Below are 14,635 nucleotides of genomic sequence, written 5' to 3'. Positions count from 1 at the left end.
AAACCTCTGTGCTGCTTCTCAAACCTCTGAAGATTGGAGACTTCGGAAGCAGTGCAGAATGGTTAGGGAAAGGGCTTTCAAACAGCCCTTTGTAAACAGCACGGCACTGTTCCTTATGGCCCTGTTTTAGGAGGTTTCAGGAGCTATGTGGAGATGTTTGCAAAGGGCTTTCAAGAAGCCCTACACTGCTCTTTGAACTCCTGAAAACCAAAGCCCACCTGTCAAATTTGGCCTGCCCCCTCTAATGCTCTCTAATACTAATGCCCTCAGAGACCTGTGCAGTAAATCGAAATTTATCGCCTGTTGTTGGCTTGCTTTGATATGCCTAATTTATTTCTGTAACTAGGAAATCATGGATCGAATCTACAAAAATGTCATGAATCGAGTTAATGAAATGTCCAATTTCCAACGTAATCTGTTTATATTGGCTTATAATTACAAGATGGAACAGATTTCAAAAGGCTACACTACTCCATTGTGTGACAGGTAGGTAACTGAGGGAGTGGTGTGCATGTTTTTCCCCTTAAGGGGTGAAGATTTTACTCGGGGAGATGGACGGATGAAGAGCGGCCTGCATGGCTGAATCTGTCACGGAACCAGGACACTTTTGCTGGCTATTAGAAGACAGGGCTAGGTAGCAATACACAAATCTGGTAGTCTGGATGGGAGGATAGGTACCTTAATTAATGATCAAAACCAGTACTTGGAATTGAGCCTGGAAATAAATTGAAGAGTATTGCCGTTGTTTTCTGAGCGTCTTTGGGCATATTTATGTGGGAAAGCAGCATTCAAATTTAAATAGTAAAAATAGTAAGGTATTTAAAAGAAAGAAAAAAACATTTATATTACTCAGTTGCCTAGTCTGTATTGCCCGGTTTGTACTCCCTCTCATCTACCTTTGTTTATAAACTTACACACACTTTCTAGGAAGTACGGTAATTCCCATTAAAATCAGTGGGACTTGCTTCTCCATAAGCATGCATAGAATTCATTTTTTAAAAATATGATTCCTTTCCATAGAAAAACCATGCTCAAAGTGGCTAACTACAGGAGTAGCTATAAATAATAAGCAAAACACATCAAAAAGTATACAAAATCGAACAGTTTCCACATAAATTGTGCCATATATGTTGCAGAACTTGCTATGTGCAGTGATTTCCGTGTCTTCTTTATTATTGATATTATTTTTATTGAGCAATAAAAACATACTCTTAACCTTTTTAGACTTATTTTCCGGAAAGTCCGGATGCTGCTGGGTGGGAAGATTCGGGTCTTGTTGTGTGGAGGAGCTCCACTTTCTGCAGCAACTCAGAGATTCATGAACATCTGTTTCTGTTGCCCAGTGGGACAGGGCTATGGACTAACAGAATCCTCTGGGGCTGGAACGATAACAGAAGGTAAGTGGCGGGTTTAGGTTGAGGTGCCAATCCAGGTGTAGAGATATAGTTAGGTGTTACCAGTAAAGTCATAGTACTTTACTCAAATCTCTCTGTAAATTTGACATGTATTTTAATATGGAATTTTCTTCTGTAATAAAGTATTTTTTAACTGCTGATTTGTCAGTCTTTTAGGTCAGCTTGTTTTTACACCTGACTTTTCTTGACAATTATTAATGTCTAGTTTAGAGATTTTTATGATTTAAGTGGTATACAAATTCTATTAAATAAATAAAAACAAATGGTGCATGGGGTATTCAAAGAAATATTTAGATGGTTTCTAAGCTGTACCTCTTGAATTCCTAATGATGTTTTATTTTCCAAAATTTCAGTTTGGGACTATGCCACAGGCAGAGTGGGAGCACCCTTGGTTTGCTGTGAAATCAGGCTCATGAATTGGGTAGAAGGTGGGAAGTTCTTTATTCAATGTTTATTATCTTTATTATCCTTTTGTTTGAAGACTGACTGAAACATTTTGTTTAAATAGAATAATGTGGCAGTGATCCAGTGAGCTCTTTATTAACATGCTTCCAAAGGCTGGCTTGCTGGTGGCTGGACTAAAAGCAACACCCTCCGATATTTCATAAACTACCTATGAGAGCAGAACTAGCCCTAACATCAGAGATCATTTATCAGCTTTCCCATGATGATATTTTCCCCCATTAGCTTTAAAAACAGCCAGGGGCACCTGATTTGGGTTGGAGATGGACATTTAATGATCCCTTTCCTTTGACTATTTCCAAGACTGTGAATAAGCCCACTGAAACTCTTAGCAACAGGTGGAGGGGAGGAAACAGCGACGTCTCTGAGAGAGAAAATTCGGCTTGGGAGAACATGTGTTAGGAGCATAGTACCCCAAACGCAGGTCCTCTCTGCCACACATTCTTCCATGCCTTATGTTCCACAGTGAAAAGCTTGAGGTCAAGAGGCAGGTTGCTTGTTTTCCTTCAGCCTCACTGCCAGCTGAATACCACCCATGATCTGGGTTCCATGCCATCTGAGGAAAGAGAGTTCTTAGCTAAAACCCATCTGCTCAGCTCACCCTTCCCTTTAAACCTCCGGGGGTGCACTTTATCAATTAGCACAAGGTTTTGTTTGTGTCTTCTCAACGGCATCTCAAAAAGTAGTAGTCGGTGGAGAGACAGCTTAGTCAGTTCATTGAGCAAAAAGAACAAAGGGTTAAACACCATCCTTTCCCCCTGTCTCTAATTACATTTCCTAAGGCTGCAAACTTATGATCTCTTGCTATTCTGCACAATATTGTACTGCTGCCTCTCTCCCAGGTGTGAAGTGTTTTAAGTCTCCATAGAATTCCCCCTTAAGTTGCCCACACATAGCTAGATACTGGTAGGTAGCCGTGTTGGTCTGACGCAGTAGAAATATATATATATATATAAAATAAAATTGTCCAGTAGCACCTTAGAGACCAACAAAGTTTGTGCTTGGTATAAGCTTTATTGTGGTATGCAAACTTCTTAGTTGGTCTCTAAGGTGCTACTGGACAATTAATATTATTATTTTTATATATTTCTGTAGCTAGATACTGCTAGTCTTCCCCTATGAGTATGGATGCATTCCATAAGAAATAGGAATCCTGAATTCACGCTGGGAAGAAATGATACATTGGTTTTCTAGCTGAACATCTTGTGTCAATTTTTCAATAAATCACCTGTCGTGTTGTGCACAGAAATGTTGGAATAAATATTCTTAAAAGAAAGCGCAAGAAGATCAGCAATATTTTCAGCGTATTTGTTCTATTTTCAGCAGTCTGGAGAAATAATCCAAGCACTATATATTTTCGTTTCTCTTTTAAATTATATCATAAAGTCTGCTAGATAAAGAAATATTAACGAAGAGAAACATACACAAGGACTCGCAATGCTTCAAAATGCTGGATTCACTAAAGTTCAGTGTAAACTGCATTTGATTTGTTTCCCTGCTTACTTTGAGCCTCATGATGGAAACTGTGAGTCATTGTTAATGAGATAAATGTAGACAACTAGGTCTATAAAACTGGCACCCTAACAGCTGTGTGTTAGAGTGGATTGTTTGGATTCAGATGTGGAAGACTTGGGCTCAAAATCTTGTTCTTAGGCATTGCTTTCAGGGCCACTGCACATAGTAACCTCTGTGTTGAGAAAAGTAATCTGCATATTGGAAGAGCACATGTTTTGCCCCATTGCATCATATATCCTTTTCCATTTTGCTAAGTATGTCTGAAGTGGCATATCATTTCATCTGATATCTAAATAAGCTGCACAGTCAACTAATTACATCTCTAGACAGCTTTTGAAGTTCAAATTGATTCATTCGCATCCTGTGCTCCCTGAAATTGGCTTGTCTGGGTTCAGGAGACACCCCAGAACAGCACACAAGGGAGAAAATTGGGATTGTTCTATCTGGCAAGCTGTAATACGTGCGCTGTTAGAACATTCATCACAGTGCAACAGTGAATTCCACCCAAAGTTCTCTTCCTCTGCACATCCTTGGTGGTTTGGGCATTGTAACATTCTGAGGTATTATTGCTTACGGTTTTCAAGTTTATGTTGCCTTGAAACATAGCATAACATATTTTGGAATGTGGCTACTCTGTATTTTAAAAATATATACGGTACATATTTATACATTAACACTCCCACTTCATGAAATTTATATTATAGGTGGATACTTTAACACAGACAAACCATATCCTAGAGGCGAGATTGTTATTGGAGGTCAGAACATAACTATGGGCTACTACAAAAATGAAGAACGAACCCGAAGTGATTTCATGGTGGATGAGAATGGACAGAGGTGGCTCTACACTGGTGACATTGGGGAATTCCATGCAGATGGTTGTCTAAAAATTATTGGTGAGTTAATCCTGTAATACTTGACTGAGCTAGACTATTGCAGAAATACCATTTCATGCCACGAACATGGTTTTTCTATGATTTATATGAACATGTTCAAGATTTAAATACATGTTGTGGGACTTTATGAAGTCACTAGACAAAAGGTATAATGCAAGATCATTTTTTAAAAAAGTCTAACCCGTGATTGATCTGTTGAAGGGCTAAGCACATTAACAGAAGTTAGCCACAGAAATCCAGTCTAGATCATTACATCTCAGATTTCCCTGAAGAGGGAGTGATTATGGAATTCTGTTAAGCTGGTCCTGAAGACCCTCGCTTCATTACTGTATTTTAGTTTTTACTATTATATTGATGATTAGGCTTTTGGTGTTAGGAAATGGATATCTTAAATGGTTTCATATTGTATGGGATTTGGATGGTTTTGTATATCTTTGTGAGCTGCTTTGTGGAGTGTGGTTCACAAAAGGCAGAATAGAAATCTGTTAAGTAAATAAAAGAAACTCCACGTCTGCAGTGAATCTCCTCCTGTACGCCTGTGTTTAATGTATTCTGAACTTTTAATGAATATCACATTCATTTTATTTCCCCTTTTTATAGATCGGAAAAAAGACCTTGTAAAACTTCAAGCGGGAGAATATGTTTCTCTCGGTAAAGTTGAAGCTGCTTTGAAGAATCTTCCACTGATAGATAATATTTGTGTATATGCGAGCAGGTAAGACAGCCTATGTAATCATGTGTTTGTGCTAGAGCAGTGTTTGCATCTAGAAACTTTTATATGCCTTTAGCTGAAAAGTTATCACATGCCCTTTTGAATTTGCATAGACTTGATAGGAGAATAAATTCCTTCTGATCCATTCATCACCAGCTGGTGAATCAATGGCAAAGAAGAAGAAAAATTAAAGCTAGCTGTGAGTTACTGTCCAAAAACATCCATATTTAATTGTCTTTGAAGGGAACTGCTAATAGGTTTTTGTCCCAAGACCAACTGCTGAATTGGTTTACAGAACTCCCATAAGCTTAGATCTTGGCTACATGTTGCAGCTGTTCACACTGGAAGCAGATACTGGAATCCTGAAGCTCTCCTTCCCACATCTTGTCCTATCGGGCAAGGAGAAATGGAGTGTCTTCAAGCCCAGGCTCACCCATTGCCTTTCCCTGATCTCCTAGGAAGGAGGAAGGGTACCGAGCAAATGAAAAGAGTAGGAAATAGCTTTTTGCCTGACAGAGGTGTTTTGCTTTTGTTCATTTTAATCTAGTGTGTGCTGTGGAAAGTGCAGTTGCAAATCTTCATTCTTCCCCATCAACTCCTAGTGACACTTAACAAACAAGATTTAACTAATCAGTAAGATTTAACATCCTGCCAACCTAGCAGTTCGAAAGCACCTCAAAGTGCAAGTAGATAAATAGATACCGCTCCGGTGGGAAGGTAAACGGCATTTCCATGCGCTGCTCTGGTTCGCCAGAAGCGGCTTAGTCATGCTGGCCACATGCTGTACGCCGGCTCCCTTGGCCAATAAAGCGAGATGAGCGCCGCAACCCCAGAGTCGGTCACGACTGGACCTAATGATCAGGGGTCCCCTTTACCCTTTTAAGATTTAACAATTGTCTCCTTGCCTGAAAAAAAGTATTTCCTGCTCATTTGGTTTCCCAGGGGCTCTATTGCTGAGGGTCTTTAAAGGTTTGTTCCTGTAATGTCAAACCATGGTTTTGGTATTCTGTCTGAGCAAGTCTGGTACGATGGCTTTACAGTGTAAACTTGCTGTTGGGTGCACACTGCAATAGTAACTCTTTGGCAAAAGTAACATGTGCTCCACTCTATACTTGGGCATAAGTTTAGGAAAAAATGTGATCCATGTACAGTGGTACCTCGGGTTAAGTACTTACCGTATTTTTCGCTCTATAACACGCACCAGACCATAACACGCACATAGTTTTTAGAGGAGGAAAACAAGGAAAAAATATTCTAAACGAAACAGTGGGTGTATGATTTTTGTGGTTCATGCTGTGGCCACAGACATGTGATCTGACAGTGAGTTTGGGGTAGCCCAATGCAAAAATCCTGAGGATCCATGTGGATCCATGCTTTGTAACCACGTTTTTGCGCCATTGCGCCCCCATGAAACAGTGGGTGCGTGTGTGTTTTTTGGTGCAGGCTATAGCCATGGAAATGCTATGTGATCTGATGGTGAATTTGGGGTGACCCAGTGCAAAAATCCTGAGGATCCATGTGGATCCGTGCTTTGTAACCACGTTTTAAGTGGGGAGGGAAGGAAAAGAACTCAAGGGACAAGGAGCACGCGTGGGGGGTGTAGAGAAGGAGCTTTCCTGCGAGCTGAGCGGGGAGGAGGGAGGGAAAGAGCACTGTTGCTTTAAAGGTATACTTAAGGTATTTGCCCTGTGCCTGGGTTTTTTCCATTTAACAGTCTGCAGCCTTTTCCGTCCGCTCCTTGTTTTGAGGCAGAATAGATTTGAGCAAGTGAGGAGGGCTTGGATTGCAGGGGATTCGCCATTAGCTGTGTAAAAGCGCTCCTCCTTGCAGCCTGAATGATAAGCAGCCACCAGCAGCAATAGAATGGAGCACAAAAAAGAGATAGGGGCACTAGGACCCAGCCAATGCTCAAATCTATCCTGCCTGAAAACAAGCTGCTCCGTCCCAGCTGAGACGCGGGGATTTGCAAAGTTTTCCCCTCTCCCTCATCCCTCCCCAGCCTTTTTTTTTTACTTCCTGGTTTTCACTGCGTGGCTCAGAGCTCGAGGTTGGTTTTATTTTGCTGCTGGTTGCTTAAATTTTATCTTTCCTGCCCTCCCTCTGCAGCCTCATTGCTCTGTTTAGAGAGCGCACGGACTTTTGCTAGCGTCTGTCCCTCCTCCCTTGTAAGCGGCTGCTGCCGGCTTTGCTGCCATGGCTCTCCTTCCCTCCCTCCTCCCCGGCTCCAGGTCGCTTTAAAGCAAGCAAAGTCAGAGCCTCGTAGAGCCTGTAAGTGGCTCCCGCTTTGCTTGACTGACGGCAGCCATGGCTCCGATCCGTGCATTCGCTCCATAACACGCACAGGCATTTTCCCTTACTTTCTAGGAGCAAAAAAGTGCGTGTTTTGGAGTGAAAATTACGGTAATTCGTTCCGGAGGTCCATTCTTAACCTGAAACTGTTCTTAACCTGAAGCACCACTTTAGCTAATGGAGCCTCCTGCTGCCGCCGGCCTGCCAGAGCACGATTTCTGTTCTTATCCTGAAGCAAAGTTCTTAACCTGAAGCACTATTTCTGGGTTAGCGGAGTGTGTAACCTGAAGCGTTTGTAACCTGAAGTAAACGTAACCTGAGGTACCACTGTATAGTAAAATATGAAAAGTTGCATAAAGCCAAGAAGAAATATAAACATCAGTCTGAAATGGTGTGCATCTCTCTCTCTCTCTCTCTCTCTCTCTCTCTCTCTCTCTCTCTCTCTCTCTCTCTCTCTAGTTTCCAGTCTTACGTCATTGGATTTGTTGTGCCAAACCATAAAGAACTTAAAGAGTTAGCACGAAAGAAAGGATTTAAAGGAACTGTGGAGGAGATATGTAACAGTCCTGAAATGGAAAAAGAAGCACAGAAGATTATAGCTGAAGCTGCTCACATAGGTAAGCAAAGTTGCAAAGTAAAATGCAGAACAACTGTTAATAAAAGAAAGGTATCAGAAAAGTGATAGGATCTTCTTGAAAAGATTAGATTTGTTTTCATCACCACTAGTTGTTGAGGAATTGCTTAAAAAGCAACAATTAAAAATTACAGAAGAGCTTCATCTGCTTTCCCACATCCTGTTTCCCACACTAGCCAACCACATGCTTCCAGGAAGTTCACAACCAAGGCATTAAGGCAACAGCTCTTCCCTGCTATTGCTGTTCATATTCCCCATTCACATACTCATCTTCCATGAATGTGACTAATCTCCTGTTGAAGACCGCTAAGCTCATGTCCATCACCACATCTCATTGCATGGGATTCCACAAATTAATGGTTCATTGTGTAAAATAACTCATTTGTCTGCCTTGAATTTGCTGCCCATTTCTTTCATTGGATGACACCAACTTTAGTACAGTATTGTCAAAGCGGGAAGAACTTTCTGCACCCCATACCTCTGTGATTTCCATTCTTCTAAGCTAAACACCCAAAATGTTTTAGCTTTTCCTCAGAGGGGATGATGCTGCAATTCCTTGATCATTGTGGTTGACCCTTTTCTGCCCCTTTCCCAGCTCTGTGCTGTCCTCTTTGAAATACACTGTATAATTGGATGTTTTTTCTCTCTCTGTTGTTGTAGCTAATCTGGAGAAATTTGAAATCCCACTCAAAATTCGTTTGAGCCCTGAACCTTGGACCCCAGAGACGGGCTTGGTGACAGATGCCTTCAAACTAAAACGGAAAGAGCTTACTGCACACTACCAGGAAGATATTAATCGAATGTATGGAACAAAAATAAAATAATGGTTTTTTTTCTTGCACCACTTTGCTATGGTGAGCTCAGATCAAATAGGAAATACTTGAATCACATGTCTCATCACTTGGGACCAACATTAAAAACATCTTTACTCGCTCTCAGCTTATGCTGTTTCTTCTGATAATATCAGCGTCTTTAACTGGCAGGATTAGTAAAATGTTAAGGCAGAAAATTGGTGTCTGTCTCCTTTTTCCCTCCCTTAGTTTTTTTTTCTGCTACCTTGTCAGTGAGTGGATTTTCCTAAATGTCCTTTTGGGCTAACCTGATTTTGAAGCCTCAAGTTTTTAAACCTGATTTATAAATCCTGTATAATGTTTCCATTCGTAACTTTTTGAAGTTTGGATATATAGAGGGAGAACTTGGCTATATACAAAATGATTAGTTTGGGGGCCTTTTTTTACGTAAATATTTAAATATTAAAGAGGTATCAATGTGAAATTATGTACAATGAAATGACTTATAGGTGAAAATCATTGTTGGCCAGAACACCAGATTATTTGTTGCTGTGCAATTGTTTTGTATAAAATTGCAAGAGAAATAGTCTGATATTCTGACTTATAAAGTAACAGCTGAAGTATGTGCCTGACAATTTCCTCCTACATATATATTTTATTTTTATCTGAAATAAGGAAAAATGGTCATGGCAAAGTGCTGTATATAAGCAGGCCTTCCTGCAAAACAAGGGTGAATGAGGCTTGAGTCATGCGAAGTATGTTCTAAGACAGCAGATGTGACACCTGTGAATAATCTGTTTAACAGACATAGTTCAATTTTGAAAATGTATTGAGGCCATTTTATAAAGAAATTGACTTGTTAAAACTAGTGACAACTCAGTTTTAAATGAATTGCATTCTGATTGACAATGTCCTTTACTAAGATGGGACTTTTATGTGTGTGGATTTTTATCTGCTTTACAATTCAGGCTGCTTCTCTCTTTTTTTATTATTATTATGTGCGTATAAATCAGCAGTTACAGTCCAGTTCAGGTCTAGCTGAAGCCCAAATGTTTTAAGAACACAGTCGATTGCGACGTTCTCCTGCACAAGCCTAGCCAAAATGGATTTGAATTGCGTGTGTGTGTGTGTAGGGAGTTTGCACAAGATAAATTCATGGTGGATTGTGCTGTTGGAGAACATTTTCAAATGTACTGATGGTGATTTGTTTACTATTGTCTGTCTCAATGTCATGGGTGCTGATGGAAATGTCGTCTTTAATGATCTCATTGTTGGTACCTTACTCCTGTACGCAAGTTACTTGGGCATATAATTTGCTGTTTCGAAAGAAAACATTCTTCCAGATTAACTGTATTTGAGATAATAACCTTGAGTCACATTTTTTTTTTTTTGGTCATTGTTGTGCCCAAAATCTTCAGTTTGAAAGTGTGTTCCTTTGTGTGCTTCATTATAAGAACTACCATTGGGCTCCAGTCCACATGCTCTGGTGTGTGCACAGATAACTGTAGAAGCAGAACAGGACGGACTGCAGAATTGGGGAAAGCAGTGTGCAGGCAATGACATGGGCATGCTGTGCTTTGCCTGACATTGAAGTGGTGGCACAGCCCCTGCTGATTCAGTTCTGTGTGGGCATCTGAGGGTTAACTGGAGTTCCAGATTATTATGATGTGTTGAGAAAGTTTTAAGTGCCACATAAGATCTCAGTCTGGAAAACCTTTCAATATTTGGTTCATCTACTTACCCTCCCCCCCCCCCCGGCAATATTACAAATATAATTGCTATGGTCTACTTGAGAATATAGACGATGTAGAGTAATTGATATCCAATTGTGACATCCCTCTCCTCTTCCCTACAGCCCCCCTGTGCCCCCCCCCCAATTCTACTTGGTTGGGTGATCCTCTGGAGCAGGTTGGGGGCTGGGAATGGGGGGGGGGCACATTTGCTGGTGCAACGGTTGATCTCTCCCATACACGAGTAAGTCTGATGTGTGGAAGAGGCTTTAATTTGAAAAGGTTTCTTTCCTATCAAATTACAAAAACAGTGGCCTTGGACCTATATCTTGGCAGTAGGGCATTGCATATTCAGATTTTGGACACTATCTGGCCAGCATTAAGCACTTTAAAACCCATTGATGGAGAATGAAAGCTTGCTTCTCTCCCAGTGAAAACAATGGAGCTTACAAATGCTTAATTTTGGTTGAATCATGCCCATCCTATACTTGAAAAAAATCTGTGGCCACAGATTCTTAAAAAGCTTTAATTGGGGAGGCAAATTAACTATTGCATCTTAATTAGAAAAAAATTACAGAATGTGTATAGAGTGATATGTTCTCCTAATATATGGAGTTCTGTTGCAAAGTGTCAGGTTGGTTTCTATAATTAAAATGAGTTGGCTCACTAATTGAAGATACTACTGCATTCCTTGGGAACTCAATTAATGCATTAGGACTTTGCAGTTGGTTTATTCTTTTTATGTTATGAAACGAAATAGGCTGGTGGAATTATCTAAATCTGCCTTCCCCAACCTGCTGGTCACCTGATTTTCTGGACTACAACTCCCATCACCCCCCCCCCCCCAGCCAGCAGGGCCAGCATGGTCCAACAATGCCTGGAAGGCACAAGGTTGGGGCAGCCTGATCTAAGCTAAGATACAAGATCCCACAGCTGCAAATGAGCAATTGAAGTTCATTTTTTTAAATTTTTGAAATCACTTTGGATATCATTTTAAAAATTACGGTGTTTAAGTTGCCTTGGCCACGAAAACTCATTTGGAGAAAAATAAGGTAGATGGGTGTTAAAAATATTTCTTTCATCTTGAATTGCTCAATTTCACATTTATCTAGTTCCTCTATTGTGCTTAAAAACGTTACACACCTTCTTTAATAACAATGTGAGGGAATAGCATTTGTGACACAATCCAGAACTAAATCCATTGTTCTATTGAAATCAGTAGACTGATCAGTCCATTGAGTCCAGTGGGTCTGCTCTGAGAATGACAAACGTTAGATACTGCCCTCTGTTTTTTAGAAACATTAGATGGCACATTTCTGGTTGTATGGGCTCAACCTTGTCATTAAAACTGATGGATTTTTAAAATCATTGCTAACATATCTCTGAGAATTGTCACAAATTAGTTTTCTGAGCATCGCTGTGCTCTCTTTATTGGAGAAATGTTGTATATGACAGCTATTGTTTGCAGTGAAGATACCAAATGGCCTAACATGTGGCTACATGGAATAGCTTATTATTATTTCCATTGAATGGTTTTCATGCTGGAGGGTTCTTTATGCTTTTTTAGATTCAGGTACTAAAGCAAAGAACCAAAGTGAAAAGACTATGGGCCATAAATAGTCTTTGATCACCAAAATTAAAGGAGTGGGTTTTTTGGGGTTTGTTTTCAGCTTGTTTTTTGGCAGTCTCTTTTCTATTTTCCTTGTTTGTGCTGCAGTATCTTCTAGGCTGTTGAACTGTGAGCATTCTTTTATCCCTCTGGCTGCATGCCGTTGTGGCTTCTCTGTAGCAGGACCAGAAGTAAAAGTGAGCAGAGGCAGTAGGCCTTCCTTAGCAACCAGACCTGGAAACGCGGTTGTGTAGCTTCAGAACCTTAAGAGCCTTGCCATTTTTAAAAAAGCCATTGCGAGACATTGCATGGCAAATGTGTGTAAACATCTTTTTGAAAAAGAAAAGAGCTGCAGAGGAGAAGTCCTTGAGCTTTGGCCTTCAAGCAGTTTTCTGCTTGCCTCTATCACCACTTTTCTACCCACACAGCAAAAAGATATTTTGAAAAGCAGTTGAGTGAAGCAGTCCTGAATTAAAGAAATGGGCTCAGCAATTCCTCCCTCTGCTTAAGAGTACAGCTCCCATAGCTGCTTCCTCACATTTTCCAAAACAGTAGGGAGATTGTTATGTAGCTGTATGCTACTTTAGCTTTGACCCACAGGAACATTTGGGACCATTCGCTTCCTGTCCCAGTGAAGAGATGTAGTTTTGAAAGATGGATTTCAGCAGTAAGTGTGATTAAGACTTACTGCTGCCAAAGGGGATCTACCTTCCCATAGGATTCCACATTGCTGTGGGATCTGGTGAATAATGTGACCACCTGCATGTGAGTGATCCTGTGGATCTTGCCAGCTTAAAACCACAAAGGTTCAAGCCACAAGAATGTGATTTCCACAGGACTGCAGATGTGGGAAGAGGTCCATAGTCATTCAAGATAGGAACTATGGGGAAACAGAATGAACTGTAAAAGTGCCACATAAAAAAAAAAAGGTCAGGGTTTAAAAAATCAATACATTTTGCCCCAGATACTGCATGTATCCTTGAACAAGGAGAAGCAAAGCTTCATGTGCAAATGAATGTAAAAGAAATTGCCCAAGCACTGCTTCCTGTCATTCATTTCACCAGGTCTTGTGATGGAGCCCCATGCAAACTCTGTAGAAAAGAATAAAGCAGCAGTGATTGTACCCTTTTATGTCAGGAAACACGTTTTATGTGGTTTTACTGATGCTGCTGCTATTGCAGTTTACAATTAATACATCTATTTACCTCAAGGGGAAGCTGTCTTTTTAGCAGTAAAATAATTCGCTGAAGTTAAAGCTAAAAGCAGTGTGCAATTAAAACTCAAAATGAAGCCTACAAGTGTTCTCTGGGCTTTTGCTTTTTAGCAAAGATGAGAAAAATGTATAGAGTTGAAATAAAAAACTTCCTTGAGCCTATAATGCTTGAGAATTTATGCAGCAAATTCAGCAGAATAGAAATCCTTAGAAAATAACTGTTGGCTGCAAAAATTCCACAAGATGGGTTTTCTTTCTTCCTGCTTTAAGACTTCCACTTCACCCATTTGACTAATTTTTGAAATTTTTAAAGTAAATGTAATGTGTGTGTTCTTCTGGGCTTGTATGAAAATTGTTTGCATTTGTTGTCTTCTAAAGTGGCAAAAAGAGAGAACTGTTTTAAAAGGCTGTACACATATTAGACCAAGCTGAAAACATAACTGGATGACCAGTTGTTCATTGTACTAATGGATTATTTAATGTAAATTCATTCATCTTGGTTGTTATTCTGAACTGCCTGAAAATGTGTCTATCATAACTTGAGTTATATTGTATGAATTATTTATTTGTAATTGGACATTTACACTTCAAAAATAAAATTAAAATTGAGTTTCACAAGTTAATTTGCTTCCTGTTTTGTATTTTTCTAGAGAGTCACCCTGATGGGCCTTTAACCCTATTCCTTGCTTCATAGAATTAATGACAGTGCAAGCTTATATATTATATGCCTGCTCCATGGGAATTACCCCCAAGTAAGTGCATATACCAGCCTTTCTCAACCTTGGGTCCCTAGATGTCAAGACCCCCGAAGCCTCCCTTTATGTTGAATAATAACACTTGGACATAGTATATTAGGGTAAATGGGCAAATTTGGGCCACAACTTTATTGGTTACAGAATGTGAGCAGTAATGGATTAGGCATTGGCATTAAACTGACTATATCTGAATCCTGCCCACCATGCAAGTAGTCCAGTAAGGGTCAACCACCAATAGGGGGAGCCCTGTTGATGTACATCAACTAAGAGCTCCCCCAGGGTCCCCGATGGGGTCATGACATGGCCCTAGCCCCTACCCGGGCTTCAGACAAGATCCACACCCCCGGATCCCTTTAACGAAATACCCTTAAAATGGAGGGGCAGGTGATGGCCACACCTCCCCTCTCCCGAACCAGGTTTTACCAATGCCTAACCGCCAAACCTTCCAAAAGTTGTGACGATTGCTACGAGGTAGGCGAAAGCCAAATGGCCAGTGCCAATTTGCCAAGTGGAAAAATTCCTACCAGGCCCCCTCAACAGGAGACCAACCGAGGTCCATAGCAAGGCCAATATGTCGAATGCTTGAAGGGAGGGCGGGAGATCTGCGGAAGCTG

The 14,635-nt window shown here is 40.5% G+C and overlaps 1 protein-coding gene and 1 long non-coding RNA gene across 4 annotated transcripts in view; one reads left to right on the top strand and one right to left on the bottom strand.

The window, feature by feature from the left end:
- Window positions 1-8,861, top strand: part of ACSL3 (acyl-CoA synthetase long chain family member 3) — a 52,697-nt gene extending 43,836 nt beyond the window's left edge. For all 3 annotated transcript variants that reach the window (XM_028731062.2, XM_028731063.2, XM_028731066.2), the window contains 7 exons: window positions 347-486; window positions 1,225-1,397; window positions 1,769-1,843; window positions 4,097-4,288; window positions 4,889-5,003; window positions 7,749-7,906; window positions 8,584-8,861. In XM_028731062.2, the coding sequence (XP_028586895.2) occupies window positions 347-486; window positions 1,225-1,397; window positions 1,769-1,843; window positions 4,097-4,288; window positions 4,889-5,003; window positions 7,749-7,906; window positions 8,584-8,747 (1,017 nt within the window). In that variant the 3' untranslated portion in view covers window positions 8,748-8,861. The remainder of the gene's footprint in view (window positions 1-346; window positions 487-1,224; window positions 1,398-1,768; window positions 1,844-4,096; window positions 4,289-4,888; window positions 5,004-7,748; window positions 7,907-8,583) is intronic.
- Window positions 8,862-10,982: 2,121 nt separating this feature from the next.
- LOC144327969 (uncharacterized) lies at window positions 10,983-13,876 on the bottom strand. The gene is made up of 2 exons (XR_013393154.1): window positions 11,588-13,876; window positions 10,983-11,346 (listed from the first exon to the last, which is right to left on the bottom strand). It is a non-coding gene; the product is annotated as an uncharacterized LOC144327969 (long non-coding RNA).
- Window positions 13,877-14,635: the final 759 nt, after the last annotated feature.

Source organism: Podarcis muralis, chromosome 6 (genome assembly GCF_964188315.1).
Source record: "Podarcis muralis chromosome 6, rPodMur119.hap1.1, whole genome shotgun sequence".
Taxonomy (NCBI): Eukaryota; Metazoa; Chordata; class Lepidosauria; order Squamata; family Lacertidae; genus Podarcis; species Podarcis muralis.
Note: the sequence above shows the minus strand (reverse complement) of the source record. Positions and strands in the feature narration are given on the sequence as shown.